Source organism: Pteropus vampyrus, unplaced genomic scaffold (assembly GCF_000151845.1).
Source record: "Pteropus vampyrus isolate Shadow unplaced genomic scaffold, Pvam_2.0 Scaffold60, whole genome shotgun sequence".
Taxonomy (NCBI): domain Eukaryota; kingdom Metazoa; phylum Chordata; class Mammalia; order Chiroptera; family Pteropodidae; genus Pteropus; species Pteropus vampyrus.
This window is the reverse complement of record NW_011888841.1, coordinates 5,515,440-5,535,745: the sequence shown is the minus strand read 5'-3', so window position 1 is coordinate 5,535,745 and position 20,306 is coordinate 5,515,440. Positions and strand designations below refer to the sequence as shown.

General features: G+C 32.2%; 1 protein-coding gene across 3 annotated transcripts in view; it reads right to left on the bottom strand.

The window, feature by feature from the left end:
• Positions 1–20,306, bottom strand: part of BRINP3 (BMP/retinoic acid inducible neural specific 3) — a 253,015-nt gene that overhangs the window by 130,255 nt on the left and 102,454 nt on the right. For 2 of the 3 annotated variants that reach the window (XM_011360868.2, XM_011360869.2), the window contains exon 3: positions 2,788–2,978. The exons of the other annotated variant lie outside the window; for it this stretch is intronic. In XM_011360868.2, the coding sequence (XP_011359170.1) occupies positions 2,788–2,978 (191 nt within the window). The remainder of the gene's footprint in view (positions 1–2,787; positions 2,979–20,306) is intronic. 3 annotated transcript variants of the gene reach the window in all.

The window sequence follows — 20,306 nt, the reverse complement described above, 5'->3', positions numbered from 1 at the left end:
AAAATACCAGGAACATTAAGTCTGAGAAATACTCAGAGATTAGAAGGTGAGTGAGGGTGTGGAAATTCTATCCATTCCCTTTAAAAAAATGTTTGAACAAGACTTTTTAAAAATAATTGAAGTAAAGCAATTTTCAGAGAACATTTTGCAATCATTGGGATAGTCAACCTGAAGAAGTGATTTAAACCCACCTACAAAACAAAAATTAATCTGAAGTCCAAAACGTGGCATACACAATTTCAAAAATAATGAAACAAATCAAAAGGTGACCATAATTTTCTCACTAACGAACAAAAATGTCCAAGCTAATTGTCTCTCTACTCTTTGATCTCTCTGCCTTCCCTCTGTCCCTTTCTTAGCTGGAGAATATATTTTATGTTCTGAAATTCTCTTGGGTACCCCGCATTGCTGACACAACAGTAGTGCAGCCTCATATGGGTTTCGACACCACTGGACTTTTTTTTTACATGAGAAGGTATAGAAATATTTTTTTTACTTTTATTGCACTAATAATTGACATTATTAAGCCAAATAGACAGTTTTTCCAAAATCCATTTTCATAATTGTTGGGATATTATTGTATTTTTGTTTATTCATACTACTATAATAACAATAACATAACTACATCACATGTTTAAATTATCCCACGCACTGTGCCAAGAACATGTTCCTAAATTTACACGAATCTTCCTATGGCATTGTCACACAGGTGTTACTGTCCCCCTTTCTACTAAAAGAAACTAAAACTCAGAATAGTTATTGAATGGTTTTTAAAGTTTCACACTTGGTTTAAAGAAAAGGAAGGTGGGGTCAGGATTCAACACCAGGTTCTTCTGATCTCTTTGTCTTGTCTTTTTAGTATTATTCATTTACTGCAGAAGGTGATGGGAAGACAGAATGCGTTCAGGACTAGCCTTTTCTGTCTGCCTAAATCGCCTACATCTTTGACCTTCGATTCCTTACAGTTACACAGCAGATGTGTTTCCTCAACATGCCCTGGAATCTACCCTTGTCCACTCTCTCCAAGACTCGCTCACCTGCTCTTGCTTGTGGCCTGATTCTTTCCAATTCCAAAACGTTGTTTGCTTGACTGACCCATCTGGCTCCCTGGGTTTGCTTCTTTTGTTCAGTCTTCTTTTTGAATTAGATCTCACTTAGCCTCTGTATATGTCATACTTTTGACATTTAGTTAGTGAACTGGATAACCTCAGCCTCCCAGCAAAGTGTAGTTTGACTTATTCATTTAACAAATATTTAATGAGAAGCTATCATGTGCCAGGCACTATTCTATCCAGGGGTGTAAAGTGGTCGTGGAGACAGGCAAGGTCTCTGTTTCCGAGAAAATAGTCAGGAATGACTGATGATAAACCAGGAAACAAAGAAGATATTGTCACATAACAAGTATTATAAAGAATGCAAAGTAAGATCGTGATATAGTCGAGAATATCACTGGTCCACCAGGCACAATTGTTGGTAAGATAGTTAGGAAAGGCCTTTCTGAAAAAGTAAAATTTGAGCAGAAAAATGTGAAGATCATTGTGGGTGACAAATTGAGCACAATAAGGAAAGAGAAAAGATGAAGTTGAGATGAAAGCGAGTGCCATACAGTGCCTTATAACCATTTCAAGACATTTGGGTTTTATTTTAAGTGGATAGTTATAGGCTTCAATTAAAACAAGAAATGATTTGACCCGATTCAAATTTTTTAAAAGATCTGTATGGAAGATGGATCTTAGGAGAATTCTGGGAAGACCATGATGGTGATTTGGTCTTGGGGTGTCATGGTAGAAATCAGGAAAGAGTTTGATCTGGAAGATATCCTAGAAGAATAAACTGGCACGACTTGCTGACTGGACTGGCAGGGAAAGGAAAAAGAAGACTCGTCTTTTAAGACTGGGAAAATGAAGAGCAGCTGGTCTTTCTTGTCAGCTCACCACGGGTGCAAATCAGTCTGCCTGTCTTCCAGAAACTTACTGAGAACTGACAAGGGAGCAGGGACTCACTACTTCCATAGTTTTTCCTATTCAGTTTTATTCAATGCTCTTCATGCTAGGAAAGACTAATGCCTGTTTCTAAGTGGAATGGTTGGATATTATTCAAAGGCTTATATATTAAATATATGGAATTCTGGGATAGTTTTAAGTTTTAGGAAAATGTAATATGTTTCCTATTAGACATTACTTCCCAAAATATTATTTAAGTGTATTGAAAATGCTGAATTACACATCACCATAACAAAACACATATTGAATGGTATTAAATTCAAGCTTTCTTAAGTTTCATAAATTGATTGAGGAAGAAGTTAGTTATATTATGAATCTCTACATTCATATTATACATCATAATTGATATTATCACTCCTTTCGTATCATATATCAACCACATAGGAAATTCTAAAATGGAACTAAAAAATATAATTTTAGACCTTCAACTCCAGAAATCCTTTCCTGCTGTTACCAGAAGTGATGACTCCCACTTGCAACTTGACTGCTCGCTACTTATAGTTCAAACACAATTCGGCACATCAGCCTGCATTATGAAGTGTACGAACTGTGCCTATATTTAATGTATGCTATTAGACTGCAAATCACTCTCAGGCAGTTGTGGACCTCAGTACTATGACACCATACGAAGCCTTTAGCAAAGACTCAATAAACATGCTGAATAAGTTAATGAATTTTAGAATTATTCAAAATGTAGCTATCTAGATTAATCAACACTTTTTGGTGATCGATACAGTTTTATGCACACGCACACACAGGCACAAGTATTTTCAAAGAGTCGTACCTCCCAAAGTAGCAGATAGCAAGAAATGTGTCCCATATTTCTTGATAAGGTTTTCAGTGATTTGCTGAAGGGTAGGTCGGCGTCCCAAAAGTCTTATGTTGCGGAAGAATTCGGGGGCAAGAGGCAGAGGGGAGCCAAGGAAATTTCTTCTCTCAAGTGCAAGGTTATTTACTTTCCAGCGGCCAAACTCCCTGAAAAGCAAATTTATTTTTATTCATAAATACATAATCTATCTGAACGTTTTCATTTGAAAAGTTCACTTAGTAGTTTAGCTGGGGTCACTACATTACAATGCTTCTTGCTTGTAATTATAACATCATGAGCTATGAGTAGAAGCAGCAATATTTATAATTTATTTAACTGGACTGAATATTCTAAAACCAAATCATGTAAAGAAAAAATATAAGCCACTTAAACAGCTTCTACTGATTTTTTTCCCCCCAAGGAAAGATGTACTCATAAAAAATGACTTAATTACGCATTGAATATGAATGCAGAGTTATTAAAAAATAAGGTAACATTTTTTTCATTTTCTAAGGGAAATTGAGAAAAATAGAATAAATTTACTTTAATCACTCTAATGATTCCTTTTTCTATTTACTTTAGAGTGGGTACTTGTAAAACCTCAAGAATATTATAGAGCTGTGGAAGAATTCAAAAAACATGATCAAAAGAGAAACTAGCCTGTTTTTTTTTTGTTTTTTTTTTTAAGTAACTATTGCCGACAACTTATTTTGAAACCCAAATTTAACTTGATTAGCAATTTCTCAAGCTGAGAAATGACTTCTAAGGTGAATTGGGTCAAATTAGAAAAATAGCAGGTATGGTTTTAAAGGGGCTTTAACAAACTTATGTCATTTTTTGAAATTAGTTTATAACGTTAATTTAACAAGAAAATTTATTAGTGTTCACTAGTTATTATTATTTCCAGAAATCTTGCTAGCAATATAGAGAAATATAAAAAAGCCTATGACCTCAAGGGTCTCGCAGATCATACCAACAAAGGAAATGAAGACAGATTAATTGCAATTCAGAGGCTTTAAAATATTTTTATGTGCAAAAATACAAGTGGCCAGTAGCTAATTTAGCACAACTTCTCTACCCAATTTATCACTATTCTTTGATATAAATATTTATAATTTAACTCACATTGAATAAGTTTTCTCTTCCCTTTGATACATAGACTTTGTAAGGTTATGAAGAGTCCAAGACTATGGAGAAGCTTCCAGGGAACTTTCTTTAGCTCTCGAGTCCTTTTTATTACCTTGGTCTGTCAACCTTGATTAGGTTTATAGTCACGATTCATCTTCTAACAGTTTAGTTGGATGGAACACTTTGCCATCCCATCTGTTTAATTTATTCTCTATCGAGCAACAACCAAAGGCAAAGGACAAACTCTTTGGGAGTATCACCGAACTAAGGTCAAAATTAATTAATCAATAAACTAATTAATTAAAACCAGTATGGTTAGTAACTATAGCAAATGGTTTTCTTAATTTCAAGAGCTAATTGCTAATCTAAAATTCTTAGTTTTTTTAAAAATATTTTATATGAAGAATGAAGTAAAATATTACACTTTCTATTGTGCATATCCAAAAACCTGTAATTTGTGTAGGATACAAATGTTGATTTGAGATCTGACATGTCTCATTCCCACTCGCCATATTTGGTTTGTATTGTAATGAATGATACATGATCATTGTTAAAATCTCTAAAAATTTTTTGATCAAAACCTGGATAGAAAGTGCTGAATTAATCCTGAGAAATGGTGGTATGAGCACTTTAATAAAAGAAGTCAACTCAAGACACTTAAGTGCCATGCTGTGAGTAGTAGCTATTAGATCTGAATACAAATACTTGGTGTCCTTTTTCCTGGGCACAAGGCAAGGTTGCATTCATTGGTGTCCTTTAAAGTCAGTGTGGCCATCTATGTGGCTTACTTTGACCAGTAAAGGGGAAGCCTATATGGTTAGCCTGACCCATCATCCTGGGACCTTGATCAACAATGGTGTTTAGAATTCCCATCCCCTACCTTCACCCCTGCAACGTACTTGAGTGAATAAGGGCACAAACTTAAAAAAAAAAAAAAAAGAAAAGTTGTTATATGAAGCTACCAAGATTTGGGATTCATTAGTAGGTTTATTTGCCTGCCTTTTAGCCATGTAATCTAGTGTATCATGACTAACGTAGAGTATTTTGATGTCTGGGTAAATTGAGAAGGCAATAAGGAACTAACGAGTATATAAATTGGAAACTTATGGGTTGCAATTTTTTTCCCCCTTTTCTCAGGATAAGATTTACCTCAGTTGCAAATAGACCAAGCAGTCATTAAACTTTGGAAAAAGAAAGCAATGGAGTACAGAATTGAAAACATGCTGTTGGGTATGCTTATCATAATGAGAACATTTTACCTAAAGGTATCTAAGGTATCCACCCAGATGCATTATGCTTATATTAAATAAGAACAGTGTTTTATTCAACTAAATATTGCATTCTATCTGAAGCCTTCACAGAACATAAATATCTTCCCATCACAACCTTTGGAAGTCTTTACATGAAATAAGCACAATCATTACTGTTTAATGTAACTCAGCCCCTTTAGAAAGATTGGTGTTTTATAAAACACACAAATGGGCCCTACCTAGCTCAGCCAGAACATTACTTTAAAAATGTTTTTGTTGGCACTCAGATGTCTCTATTAGTTGATTAGAGTTGTATGTTTGCCTGCTAAAAATTCTGACTTGCAAGCATCTATTATTATGTATGTACATATAATGTTTACTTTTCTACAGCAATGTTTATAATTTTATTGCTACCCATGTCTTAAAAAAGGTTGGAAAACAAAAATGATATCAATAAATTCTATTTTAATAGCATTTACATTATTGCCACATTGCTGCTGACCTTTCTTATTAGTATTTAAAAATCTATGTGACTACAAAAATGTACTCAATGTGTTTAAAATATTTTAACTACCATGATTTCTTAAAATTACACATGTATATTTGGATCTTGAAATCTATGGAGGCAACCTCTGTTGATATTAGATATTTTAGACTCAGTATCAAAAGAAAAGCAACATAAAAAAATTGTCCAAATTAGATGATGCAGTTGCTGAAAAGACTTATCTCTATCTGCTAATTTATTCTAAATAAAGTTGCTTGTCTATGCCTTACAGGCTATTATTACATTACGTTTTTTTCAATACAACATTTGTTGGCTTATAATGTTAATTCCATCAATATTCATTGAAATTTTCAGACACAACAGAAATATTAAAACAAAATATAATACTCAAGCACTAATGTACTGTGAACAAATCCAGCATGAAAATCATAAATTGACTTGCCAATCTTTAGCAGCAATAACCTTCTAATTACATCTGTAAAAATCACACTGATCTTCAGAAATGCCACTAATAATTGATGCAAGTTTTCCCATAATTTTATTTGGTGCAAGTGTTACATATGAAATTGGCTCTTTTCACTTTTTTTTCGAATAACTTGAACGTCTTGCGAATTCTGCCATTTTCTGTTTGGCCACTGAATGGGGAATGTTTCCCATGGCCTGCGTGACAGTGGCTCTGATGCTCGTGTTTCTAGAGCAGCTGAATGTTAAGCAGTGGGCAGGGTGTCCACTGTCTTTCACCTCCTGACCCTTGATGCACCAATACATTGTTTTTTCTTTTAACAGAGGTGGGATTTTTAAAGATTGAGAGGTATTTTTGGATGAGGCTAGGAATTTATCTGAACAAATCTAGGTACATAACACACAAGAGCAAGTAGGAATTATGTAAAACGGTCACATCAGGATTTCTGAGAAGCACCATTAATGACTGTTGTATTTTGATGGAAGTGGGGTTATGGAGAGTATTTTAAAGAAAGGTCTGGTATGGCTAGTGTCACATATGTCTAATTCTTAAATTACATTATATTTTTAGGGCTATGCAATGACTAAATATTATTTAATTTCATCTTGTATAGTTTTAAAACATTTTTTATAATATAGTTTATAGGGTTTTATTTAAATTTTAAAGTATATACTGCAGAACTCAATTATTATAGTCACCACCATTATTCTCAAAGGTAATTTAATAGGAATATAATAGTACCACATGCTTGTACCACCACAGATATAAATGTAATAATTTATTATCCATGTTTAAATCAAACCACTTCTTTGAACAGATGCTAGGAAAAGTTTTGATTTAAAAAATTTACATACATGCTATCGGTGAATGACTTTCTAAGTCTAATAGTGTGAATTATGATGTAACAAATTAAGTAACAAGCAAAAGCTTTTTTCTAAATTTTAAAAGTATAGTATAACATCTGTTGCCACTTATCACTATTATCAATCACATTCATATAATTATATAGATTTGCTAATTATTGATCAACGAAAAGAAGCCAACAGACAAAACAACCAAGCTAAAATATCTACTTTGATTTTATCTAAAGAAATAAATATGAGTGTCACTATTTTTTACATTGATAATTTAAAAAGTAATTATTTACCTTGGTTACTAAGTAGAAAATATTTGCATTTCATACATGAATTTAAGTATTTTGGGAGGGAAGAAATGTTAGTTTTCCAAAGGAGAATGGCTTCTAGAGTTTGATAGCTGGTTTCAAATCCCACCCCACCAATTCAATTCATAAAATTCGAAGCTCTATGAATTTTACCAAGTTCTTAACCTCACTGATGTGATCATTGCATTCATGATCAGATGTCTAATAGTACTGACTCTGTAGAGTTTTTGAAGAAGTAAAATTTGCAACAATTAAAATGCTGCAAAAAATGCTGTTTACTTCTTAGAAACACCTGGGTAAAGCTTGATGGGGAATAATGTGTAGGCTCCAGATTTAAGCTCCAATAACACTCTGAATGACAGTCTCATCACCACCCAGTAGGGATAAAATTCCAGACTCCCATCAGCTGGACTTCCCTGACACCAGTTTGACATGGGGTAGACAAAGCTAGAAATCTAGGGTCCTATCTGACTTCTGGGTGGGGGATGAAGACAGAATATTTCCCTGCAGTGTTTGCCTGTCACAGAGAGATAATTATCTAAAATTTCCTGTTTTCCTAGGCAACTCTTTTCTTGGTCCTTTGGCTAGAGAGCAGGCCCTCACTGAAGCATTTTTTTTTGGGGGGGGTCTACATGCAATGGTGTTTCTTGTTCGAAGTTTCTTTAGCTCTGAATCTGAGATATATGAAGTAAAAATAAATAAATAAATAAAGGAACTCGGCCCTTCTCATTGGGGCAAGATCTCAACATACCTAGGTAGTCCACCTTCTCTACCACTTTTAAAGTTTTCTTAGGTTTATTTTATATATAATATCTAGGGTTTTTATATCCAGTGGGAAAACTCAGGAAAACTACATTTAATTTATTTTCCTGGAAGCAGAAGCTGCTATAACAATGATAATATTTTTAAATTACTTTCATTTATTTTTTAATGGGTAGTAAAAATGCAATCGCATTTTAAGATCCAAAATACTGCTAAGAGGCTAATAATCCCATTAAAATGTAAGGAGGATTTACTAAACTTTTAATACAGCTGTTGGTGAAAAATATTGAATTAAAAATCTTTTCTGCCAACCTTACACATCTTTCTGAAGATCTGTGGAAAAAATAAAGAGATAAGTCTATACAGCATTTTAAAATCTTTTAGAGTTTTGGGAAAATATAAAAATATAAAAGAAGTTGCTGAGGATACAGTCAAGTGGAGAAATCATCCCTTTGTAATTACACAGATAAATTTAATATGGGAAAAGTACAGTTGGAGTATTCTGAGGAAGAGTTATGTGTTCAGGGCAAGATTTTCCTAAGAATCTATAGAAAGGTCATGTGACTGTATAGGAATTGCTATTTCTTGACATAGAGGACAAAACCAAGCATTATCCAATAAAAAATATTATTTAATTATATATAATATAGAAATATATAGAAACCCATTTTACTCCACAAGTATTTATGGAGAGATTTATCTATATTTCTTTATAAGTATATTTCTTTGTTTAAAGTGCTTTCAGCAACACGTGTATAGGCAGAAGTTTTGTTTTGTTTTGTTTTTTTATCCTGGAAAGTTGTGGTAAAGACTGTTAAACACACGTTATAAAGGAAGAAATATTTCATTGTAAATTTTAAAATGAAATCATATAACAAAGAAACAAACCAAAACCAATGACAACAACAACAACAAAATCATATAATATATGATGCCATGGCTTAGTTCTTTACTTTTCATGTTTTACATATTCCTTACCTCTTTCAAAAATTAGACGTGCTCTTGGTCAGGCCATAAGTAGGAAAGACTCACAGCACCATAGTGTTCCTCTAAATAAGAATACTTTTAATGGTTAAATACTGTGTATCTTCATATGCAATGTAAATATTTTCTCAGAATGCAGAAAATATGCAGCTCCTATCTTCTGAATATTTTCGTGTTTATTAGAAAACAAAATTAACGTTGGCCATAAAACACTTTTGAATGTATAGACTTCAATGGTGTTTTCTTTTAATGCATTAACTTGAGAGAAATATAAATTTAAAATTTTAGCATCTAAAATTAATCATATCACCATCGGATCAAATTAATCATCATATGAAAATGAGGTGAAGAGATTCTGAGGCACTAATTTACACTGGTGGAGGAGATAATGATAACTCTAATAATCAGACAACATATTTTCCAAGTTTAAGCATTAGCAGCAGATGGAAGTTAAGGTTTTGTTAAATTTAATAGGAATATTATACTAAAAAGATCCTCAGAGAATAAGTAAATTTAAATTTTGTAGAAACATTAATATTTGATATGCATGTAAACATAAGTTAAACGGTGTAATGACTCTTCTGATGGTAATTTAACTACAATGTTTTATAGAAAAGAAATATTTCAGACGGGGTTAGGGTAGCTATGAAGTGGAAGGCGACCATACAGATGATACATTCCAATCAGAACCCTGCAACTAGGTAAAGCAGAAAAACAGTCAATGAAGACTGAAAAGGAGTAAGAAATATATAAGTTAAATGTGAAGAAATCAGAGTGCATTGTTATGTGGTTATTAAATGGACACTGAAAATAAATGAGCTTTTAATATCAAAAGCCAGTCATTTCTTGCATTTGTCCAGTTTAGACTAATATTGCAATTAAGCATTCTAACAAATGGCCTCAGTCATTTGGTTTGAGCTTGAATAACTATGTTATAAATTAGGTATTAGTTGTCTTCTGAAAGAAAGGGGTCAATTAAAAGTTAGTAAAGCCAGAAGTCCAGATGGTGCTAAATTTACCCAACTACATTTGACTCCCCTGAATTTGGCTCATTCACATTATTCAATTATTCATGTGATATATATGAAAATCTGGCAAATTGGAAAATAGCCAGTGATATGCCCTACTGATGGAAGATGACTCTGTTCTCTTAATTACAGACTTAGACACAATGAGTAGCTTCTCTTCCCTCTTAGGTATTTAAAAAGCAACTAATTCTATAATAAATGATTTAATAACCAAAAGAAAATCATAGATAATATAATCTTTCCCATGAGTTAGTAATTCGAGTAAGTATATAAAAGTTAGAAACTATGCAGTCATCTAATAGAGAAATGACACCATGTAAAAAATAAACTGATAAAGTTTAAAAATTAGAAATCTGAAAGAAAAAATTCTATATGCACGTTTTTATATTAAATTGTTTTATAACCTTGAAAAAATCACTATCCCTTAGATTCTTAATTTTCTATACTTTACAATCAAGCACATGGACTTAAAAAAATTCAAGCACCTTATTTTTCTTCTGATTTTCTGCTTTAAATTTACATAATTCTGTAGAAAACTTACACACTCAAACTTTTCAAGATTAAATATATCTCTATATATCTAGTTTGTGATTGATGATAAAAATTCTCCTGTATCATAATATCACATGTATGTACTTTAACAATAAAGTGTCATTTGCTTATTTTTTGCAACATTCAACTGATACTCTGCAAAAATAATGATCATTACAATTAAGCATAATTTTATATCTATTTTCTCATTGAAGACTCACAATAATACTATAATGCGTGTATAATTATTATCATTATTTTATAGATAATGAAAATGAGGCACAGTCAAGTGAACATGCTTGTGCTACTTAAAACAGTTTCTGTATCAGCACTGCCCCGTAGAAATATTTTGTGAACCACAAATGCTACTGAACAAGGAGGGTCACATGATCATAAGGGACGTTCGAGGATGATGTTATGGTGGGACCGAGGCTGGAGAGTGAAGTGCATCTGAGTTTTAGAAGGCCACTGGAGCATTCTGGTTGTGAGTAAAGTGTGGTCAAGAATCATGATGACAGCGATGAAATAAAGATAGAGTTTGAGAGAAAACAAAAAAATGATTTATTTCTAATAACATCTAGTGAAAAACATATATTACTTCTTCAAGATAACAGAATTCTTTTTGGATTAAAGTCAAAGCTGAAGATAAAGGATAGTGTACTATTTTGGCCTTGAATCTAGTGGATTAACTTTGCAATACAGCAAACTTCTTTATAGTCTATCTGGGTTTATCTGCCTTTTTTAATTATTAATCTTTTTGTGCTAGGGCTCACTTTTCTCTGCAAAGATAATCAAGATTCATGGTAGAGTAGTTATAGTTAGGGTGGGGTAGAAGAACCAGATTGACAAATGGATTACATCAATGCTGTATATCAAATGTAGATGGGGTAATCCCTATGCATAAAATTCATAAAATATTTTTAGGATATTTAAATAAAAAGTACCATTATAAAATATTACCTCAATCTTTATCATTGTGCAAATTTTACAGCCTTGCTTAACAGTAAAAATTACAATTGACAGTACTAATTTCCCAAACAATAAATCATTTCCATGAAAACTGCATGGAACTGAGGAGCACAGGTTCTTTAAATCCTTGAGTCTCTGCTAAGTGCGGTATACTCTGAGTGTATCTTATGTGTGCTTTTTGTCATTTACCAGCCCTAACTAGGCTTTGGTTAAATGACATTGCTAAACTCAAACAGTAATAGTTAAAAGTACAAATTAAAAATTAAAACATATAATTTATATTAAAACATTCATATTTTTTTTCAATTGAATGCATCGTGATGAACCAAAACTTCTAAAGACATCTTTAAATAGTCCCTAAAAATAAGAATATTATTCATATCTAGGAGAAGTCTAGACTGTCCCAAAATTAGTATGTTATGTTTCTATCTCCCTCTGCCTACACTAACAGCTTTATACATAGGTGCACCAAATAAATGTTAGTGGATAGAAATACCACATATTTATTTAAACTAGTTACTATCATCATGTAATGATATTTTCTCCTGTGTTCAAACCTAATTTTTGAAATTGAAATGTTTTCAAGTGTAGATTATACTCCTCGATAATGCTAAGCATGATTCATCTCTAAAACAAGCTTCTACATTAGAAATATATGTTTTTCTTTTTCCTTACATTTGTGCTTTGAAGTAGTAACAAAAACATAATTAAAGATAGTGAACAAGTTTTAATTTACAACAGAATGGTAAATTGTCTCTGTCATAAAATAATTTAATATGGTGGACTAAAATAAATCTTTTAAAAATTTTGAACTGGAAAAACAATTGGAATTCTTCAGAAAAAGCTAAAACATACAAATGTAAGAAATTAGAAATAAGAAAATATTTAGAACTGAACAATGCGATGCATCGGCAATTCTTGGATGCAGCTAAAGTAGCACTAAGCATGAAATTTTTAATCTTGAGTGCTTATATTAGAAATCCCCAAAAGACTGAAAAGTAGAGATATACTTGTAATAGGAAAAAAAAAAAGTATAACAAAAGCAAAAGTAAAAAATAAGGAGACAATAATAGAAAAGAAAATAATAACATAGAAAAATACAATAGGGAGACTCAAGAGGCAAAAGTTAATTCTTTAACCTAGACCACAAAAGTAAAAATAATTTAGACTACAACAAAATTAAAAACTTGTTCATCAAAGAAGACAATCAGAGTGAAAAAGCAACCTATAAAATGGGAGATAATATTTGCAAGCCAGGTATCTAACAAGAGGATCATATCCAGCATACATAAAGAACTCCTATATCTCAACTTAAACAAAGACATAAAAAGAACCTGATTATAAAATAGGAAAGGCACTCAAATGGATTATTTCTCCTTAGAAGATACACAAATGGCCAAGAAGCATATGAAAAAATGTGCAACATCACTAAATGTTAGGAAAATGTAAATCGAATCAACAATAAGATAATCTCTCATACCTATTAGGATGTCTACTATCAAAAAAAAAAAATAAGAAAAAGAAAAAGATGGAAGAAGAGAGGGAGTAAAGGAAGGGAGGGAGGGAGGGAGAAAAGAAGTGTGAAGGAAGGGGAAATAGCAAGTGTTGATGAGGACTGAAGGAATTTCAAATTTTGTGCACTCTTGGTGTAAATGTGCAGCCAACAGTCATTATGGAAAACAATATGGTGGTTTTTTAAAAAATTAAAAATAGAATTACAATCTGATCCAGCAATTCTACTTTTGGGTATATACCCAAGAGAATTGAAAGCAAGATCTCAAAGAAATATGTGTACACTCCTGTTCACAGCTTAATATTCATAAAAGGTGGAAGTAACACAAGTACCCGTAGGTAAATGAACACGTAAGCAAAATGTGGTATAAACATATAATGAATATTATTCAGCCTTATAACGTAAGGAAATTCTGACACATGCTATAACACAGATGTACCTCAATGTTATGCTAGGTGAAATAAGCCAGTCACAAAGGCCAAATACTATGTGATTCCACTTATTTGAGGTACCTGGAGTTCTCGATTTCACAGAGATAGAATATAAAATGATGTTTCTTAGGGCTGGGGGGAGAAAGGAATGAAATTATTATTTAATGGGTATAGACTTTCAGTTTTATAGGGTGAAAGCTTTCTGTAGGTAGACGGTGTTGATGGTGAACTGTACACTTGAAAATAGTCAAGGTGGTAAATTTTATGTGTATCTTACCACTATTTTTGAAATAATTTTTTAAAAGCATGATCAAAACATATTTTCAGGGAAGTGTGATATACTTTAGTGTTACAACAAAAAATAATGTTACGAGAACATTTTGAATAACTGATATCAAAGATATTAAAGTCAATTGTTTAATATTTTTATTTTACAAGTCTTATTCTGTGTTTTACTCTATATTGTACCATACAATAATATAAATGGGGTAGGACAATTTTACTTAAAATAGAATCTTCTTGCCATAGAATCATTTAAGGGAAATTCGTTTTCATTTTCCAGTCCTTTAATAATTCTTAGATTATTTCTATAAAGGGAAGTTAGCTCATGTTTCTTACAAAAACAATTATGTCTATAATAGGACCTTTCACTCTATAATTTGCTAATCTGAAAATACTACTGTTAGTCAATTCCAGTTATGGAATTGAAATTTAAATCTCAAATCTTAAAATATATTTTGTGTGTTTCCAATGCTAATATATTTTTATGTATACCATTCTGACATGATTTATGAACCAAAATACCATTTTGGAATAGATATGATATTTAAAATGCCTAGTACAGTGGTTGGTAAACGAGGTGCTCTAAAAGCCAAGGCCATCTAGAATGGCCAATTTAAAGCAATATCATGAACTCGTCATATCTAATCATCAGAACATTCTGTTTTGTTCCCTCAGTCTTTTTCCCTTCCCCTGGCTTCTCTAACTTATTAATTGTATAACCATAGAACAGCCCTCCTTGAAAATACCAGAAGCCTCTACCTTCTCATCCAAAGCTCCTTACTGCTCATCTTCTCCCCAAATTAACATTACTTATTCTATATGTTTTCCCTCTCCAGGTCATCCAAAATGCATGAAGTGAGGATAATTAAATTAATAGATTAGTCTATGATGAACTATAAAGTGGGTATTTAATTATCAACACAAGTAACATAATTCAAGTCAATAAACATTGAGTGAACACCTGCTAATGTATGCCAATTCCTTAACCTTTAGGAGTATTCCATAGTTTAATTCAGGGAGAGGAGGAAAGCACCCACTCTCCATTTCCCTCATCGCTCCTTATTCACTTGGTAAAAATCAGTTTTTAATGCTACAGCCAGATCTAAAATCTTTATATCTTTCACTGCAAAACCCAAGCATTTTCCCTTATCTGTGCTTTCTTCTTGATTCTAGGCTGCAATCAGAATTCTAGTAAGAGTGCCAATGAACTCGATCAATAAGCACCAAGTCTCACATGCTAGTATTTAATATTATATTTATGTGGGTGTGGTTTGAGAAGGTAGGACATTTATTTTAATCTCGATTATAAGGGAAGGCTTTATGGAAGACATATCACTGAAACTGCCTTGAAGACTGACAACAATTTTCATATGTGAGAAATGTGAGAAAAGCATTCAAGGCTAAAGACCTGAGCACAGACCTTAACTATTCATGGATAAATGAAAGTGCATTGAACATTGATGGAACAAAGATTAATACTAGGTGACTGAAAGGCAGACATAATAAGGAGGACATAATAAAATTTGAAAAAGAACAGTAGTGGATACCAGCAGAGTTATAACTGATTAAGAGTTTGAAGCCTGGGACAAAAAAAGAATAAGAATGCAATGGAAATAATAAAACTTGTTTTGCAGATTCCAAGATTAATGTTTATAATGAGTTAATCACAGAATCCAAAAAATAGTATTAACGAAATATTAATATCAATTTTACTGTTATCTTGAGTAGATACAGAATAAAGATTGTTTTATTCTGTGAGAAAGTTTAAATCATCATAGTTCTATAAAAAACAAAATTGAAAACTCTCTTACATAAAAGATGTTGATTTGATCTTTCAGTATTTAAAAAAAAAAAAAAAAACCTGGAGAAAACACATAGAGCTGGGATTAAAGAGAGAGAGCAAAAGGATAAACAAAAGTAAAGTCATTCCCATAGATCAAAACAGAGTTTGTAAAGGTTGAAAATGCCCAAAGTTATAAGGACGGCGCTAGTCAAATGAAAGCCCACATGCCTAGAGGCATGGTGAGTATATTTTCTAAATATAAATTCAAAGCATATGATTTCTTCATTGGACAGAATATTTAAAATCAAGACTGATCTCCCCCCCCAATTCAGGATATATGGTAACTATTTCTAAGGGCACCTTGTAGATGAAAAATCTTAATCATGAAAGCATTTTTACGTTTAAGTAAGTAACCATTTTTGAAACAGTGCCAAGAATAGAAAATGGTGATCTTTTATAAATTGTGTTATTGCAAATTGAATATATTAGTCCAAAGAATTTCTACGTAGTTGGAAATGAGCTATAGAGATATTGTAAAAGAGAACATATATGTATTTCAGAGCGCTACAATGAATCTTGAAATGAAATCAAAATGAAGAGAATTCAAAATATAGAATTTGTAACAATACATTTATAAGTTCCCCAGAGGGATTTGAAAAAAATATTGCTTTATGTTTCTCAGTAACCTAAATACATCTACTGTACCCTAGAAGGCTGAAATGAACAGAGCAGTCTATCCTACGTGTTCGAAATAACTTAGTTGTAAATCTATTTGCATCCTAAGTTGTCCTTACATCTCTGAATAGGAAATGAAATAGACCTTAGGATGTGGTTTCAATATTCTCAGGTTTTCTTCTGAAAAGATTTTCCCTAATGTTATTGAGAGCTTTCAAATGTGAGAGGTCCGAAGGTTCTGAAAAGTAGAGCAAGATAACATTTTTTAAATTAAAGCTCTGAAATACTGACCCCGAATCTTAAATTAAATCTCATTTTGTATCATCAGATAGTAAGAGATAGCTAAGGATATGGGTGATATCTGGGGGGAAATGGCACATCACATGTGAAGGGTTATTTCTCTTACGGTCTCTAATATTTAATTGGAAATCTTTGCCAAGCTGTGGATATAACACCCTACTCTGGGAAAACATGGCTGATGGCTAGAACAAGGTTTGTATTCTATTCAATTTGAATTTAAAACGTTCATTTCAAATATACCAATTATCTTTGCAACAATTACTATTATTATCGACCACAGACTTCACACCGCATAAAGATTTTTAATTTACAAATTACCTTTAATATATTTATTGTTAAAATGGGGTCCACAGATTACAAGTAATTTACCACAATTTGAAAATAAAAAGAAAAGTATAATTGGTTGGAACTATTTAAGTGCAGCGTAATTAAATATGATAGATAACATTTGTTTAGCTAATTAAATACAGAGAATTGGTACTTCCAGAATTTATTTTTGTCTTTCACAAGGGAAGTTGGCAAGACGCTTAGTAAATTAAACTAGTAAAATTTGGTAGTGTCTTATTGCATTTATATCAAGCCAATTAGTAAGATGAAAATAAAAGAAAGAGGTAGGTGAAGCAGGAGCATGAAAGAAAATCAGAAAGCAGGGTGCAGAGTGGAGAGAGGGCACTGAAGTGGGAAAATGGAGCGATAGGATGCACCAAAACACTAATGAGCATTTAACCGCTTTTATTAAGTAGGGAAGGGTCTGTAAGTTGAAAGAACTACAAAAGAAGACTCTGTAAACTACATGATATACATGTGAAAAGTAACCACATATAATATAAAGTATATCTACTCAGTTTTACCTGTCCAACTTTCTTAGTCTTATAATGACATCATCAACAGAAATCTTAGTGAGATCTCATATGTTCCAGCCACTCTGATCAGTACTTTCCATGTTTTAGCTTATGTTATCCTCACAACAACCCTGGAGGTAGCACCTTAGAATCCCCCTACATGAATGGAAAAAAAGAAAGAAAAAAATATAGAGATAGATAGATAGATAGATAGATAGATAGATAGATAGATAGATAGATATAGATATAGATTTAAAGGAATAAATTAATTACAAAATCACACAGAAAGGCAGGATTCTAGCCAAGAGTCATCTGACCTTAATGACCACTTATTACTTGAGCTTCATACTTGTTATGTGGATAGTTTGTTCACTCAATATATAAAACACTTTTCAAATGTTACTATCAAATTCAGAAAAACTACAGCTAAGGACTTTAATGCCTTGGCTGACCTTTCTTCTGAATACAAATTTATAAAATGAAATTTAGCTGAAAGAGATGTTAAGAGCCACCTAGCCCACTTTGTGTTTTTCACCTAATTTATCCAAGTTATTTTCAACTTCTGCAGCAAATGACTTATATGTACAGAGAACTGTGCTAGACTTTTTGATATTTAGTTAGGTTATTTTAAAACCTTGATCTCTATCAGGGATCAAACTATTTCAAAAAGGGTTAAAGAAGTACAAATTAGTACTTGATAGATGGTCATGGAGATGGTGATCATGGCATAGGGAATGCAGTTAGCATTACTATATTGGCTAGGTGGAAAGCCAGAAGAGAGAAGGAGCAATTAGGAGGACCATTTTATAAATTATATAAATGTCTAACCAATGTACTGTATACTTGAAACTAATTAAAATAAATACATTAAAAATAAATAAATAAAAACTTAAAAAAAAAGAAAAAAACATTTTTTTTTTAATGGAGAATAAAATACCTGGGACATACACACACCAATAATATGCTGTTGAAATGTAAAGAAAAGTGTAACTGATGGTAACCAAGACAATTGAATTTTAAGGCAGTAGGTTATATTTTAAACTGTTAAAGGGTTATTAATATTTCAGTAAATGACAACTGAGAAAAAAGAATTCAGGGAAGGGTATAACACTGAAAACCTCAGTGCACCATTTTTTTCACTTGCATAATGGGAATGAAACTCAGGAGATTGTAGTGAGGAAAAAGAAAGGTAACAGACATAAAGTTCATGCTATATGTGAAATAATATAAATGTTTATACTACCATCAATATTATCTTTGCTAGAAAACACAGTAGGCAGTCCTTATGAGAAATTTAGCATACTTGGAAAATACATTTTATAATGAAATTGAATGATATGTCATTGTATAGAGAATAATTTAATGTAATATGGTTTAGGAATAGTGTATAATCTAAACAGACTGGAAAAGTGATATGACTATGGGATATGATCTGAGACACTTTTAGAAAGATAAATTTAGGCCAGATGATGGTGAAGCTTAACAAAATGCCATAGAATTCGAAATTAATTTTCTGGACTAATTGTTATGTCTTGGTCTTTGAGAAAGTAAGTATAAAAATCCAATTTATGTTTTAATAACACATCATTTTATATATACATTAATAGGCTTGCCAATTAACAATATCCCTTTATGTGTTTAGTTCATATTATTAATTTGATAATGCTGTGATGTCATTATTTTCCATAATTTATAGGTAAGAGAATAGATATTGGAGATACTAACTGGTTTGCACATTGTTAGCTTGTAGATGCTGGAGCCAGGATTTAATCCAGGGCTCTAACTTTAAACCTAGATTCTCCACAGATGTGTTCATTTATTTATTTAACTTATTTTAATAACATAATTAAAAAAAAAACAATTGAATCATTACAAAAATTAGGTATTTTTCTATACTGAATCTTTGATGCGCTTACCTTGAATGCAAAAGAATGCTTAAATAAGAGAAAGTGAAAACATATTTACATATTTCGTGTGAACCCAACAATTCTTCCAGAAGTTACATTTAGGGTAAATATTGTCATTGATATGTTTTGTCCTAAAAATACATGGATTTCATATTTTGCTGGTCCCACTGGTATCCTCAACTCTTAAGCTTTAAATTGCTAAGGTTTCACAATAGTCAGTCTTAGGTGAGAGATACAGTAAATAGTTTATATTTGCATTCTGTGCATCCTCTGTAAACAGTCACATCTTATTCTCACCATACTTTGAAATACTTTGTTCCAGGGTCATCAGTTTTTGTTCTTGTTGAAACTCAATCACTTTGTCTCATAGAATAATATCTGTAAGACACATTAGTAGACCAGCTCTGTAGCCAAACGGCTCAATTCTGACTCTGTCACATACTAACTTGGGCAGGTAACCTGCTTTCTCAGAGTCTTCGCTTTCTCACCTCTAAAGTTAATGATTTAATCTAGCTAGTAGAGTTGTAGATCATCTGTGTTAAGGTTCCGTTAGCTATGGTAACAAACAAGCCCCCAAGTTTCAGTGGCTAAATAAACTGGTTTTCTTTGGCACTCATACAGCATTTCGATATTCATTTTCCTGCTTTGCATAGAGAGAAGGGATGAGACTAACCATGCAATCATTCAGGGCCTGAGTTTCTGACAGCTCTACTACCTTCAACGGCATTGCTGTGCGGTTGCTGCATGGGACTGATCATAATTATGCTGGATGTTTTCACCTGAAGTTGCCAGAACTAGTAATATTTAAATACAGTTAGTTTTTCCCACGGTGGTATAAAAACTTCACACCATTTGCAAAAATATTTACTTGCCATAGTGATTAGTTTTTTGTTTTTGTTTTTGTTTTTTTTTTTAGGAAAATGTATGTTGTTTTTCATGGTACATGCAGAAAAAAATTAAGGCTTACAATGATTAGGTAA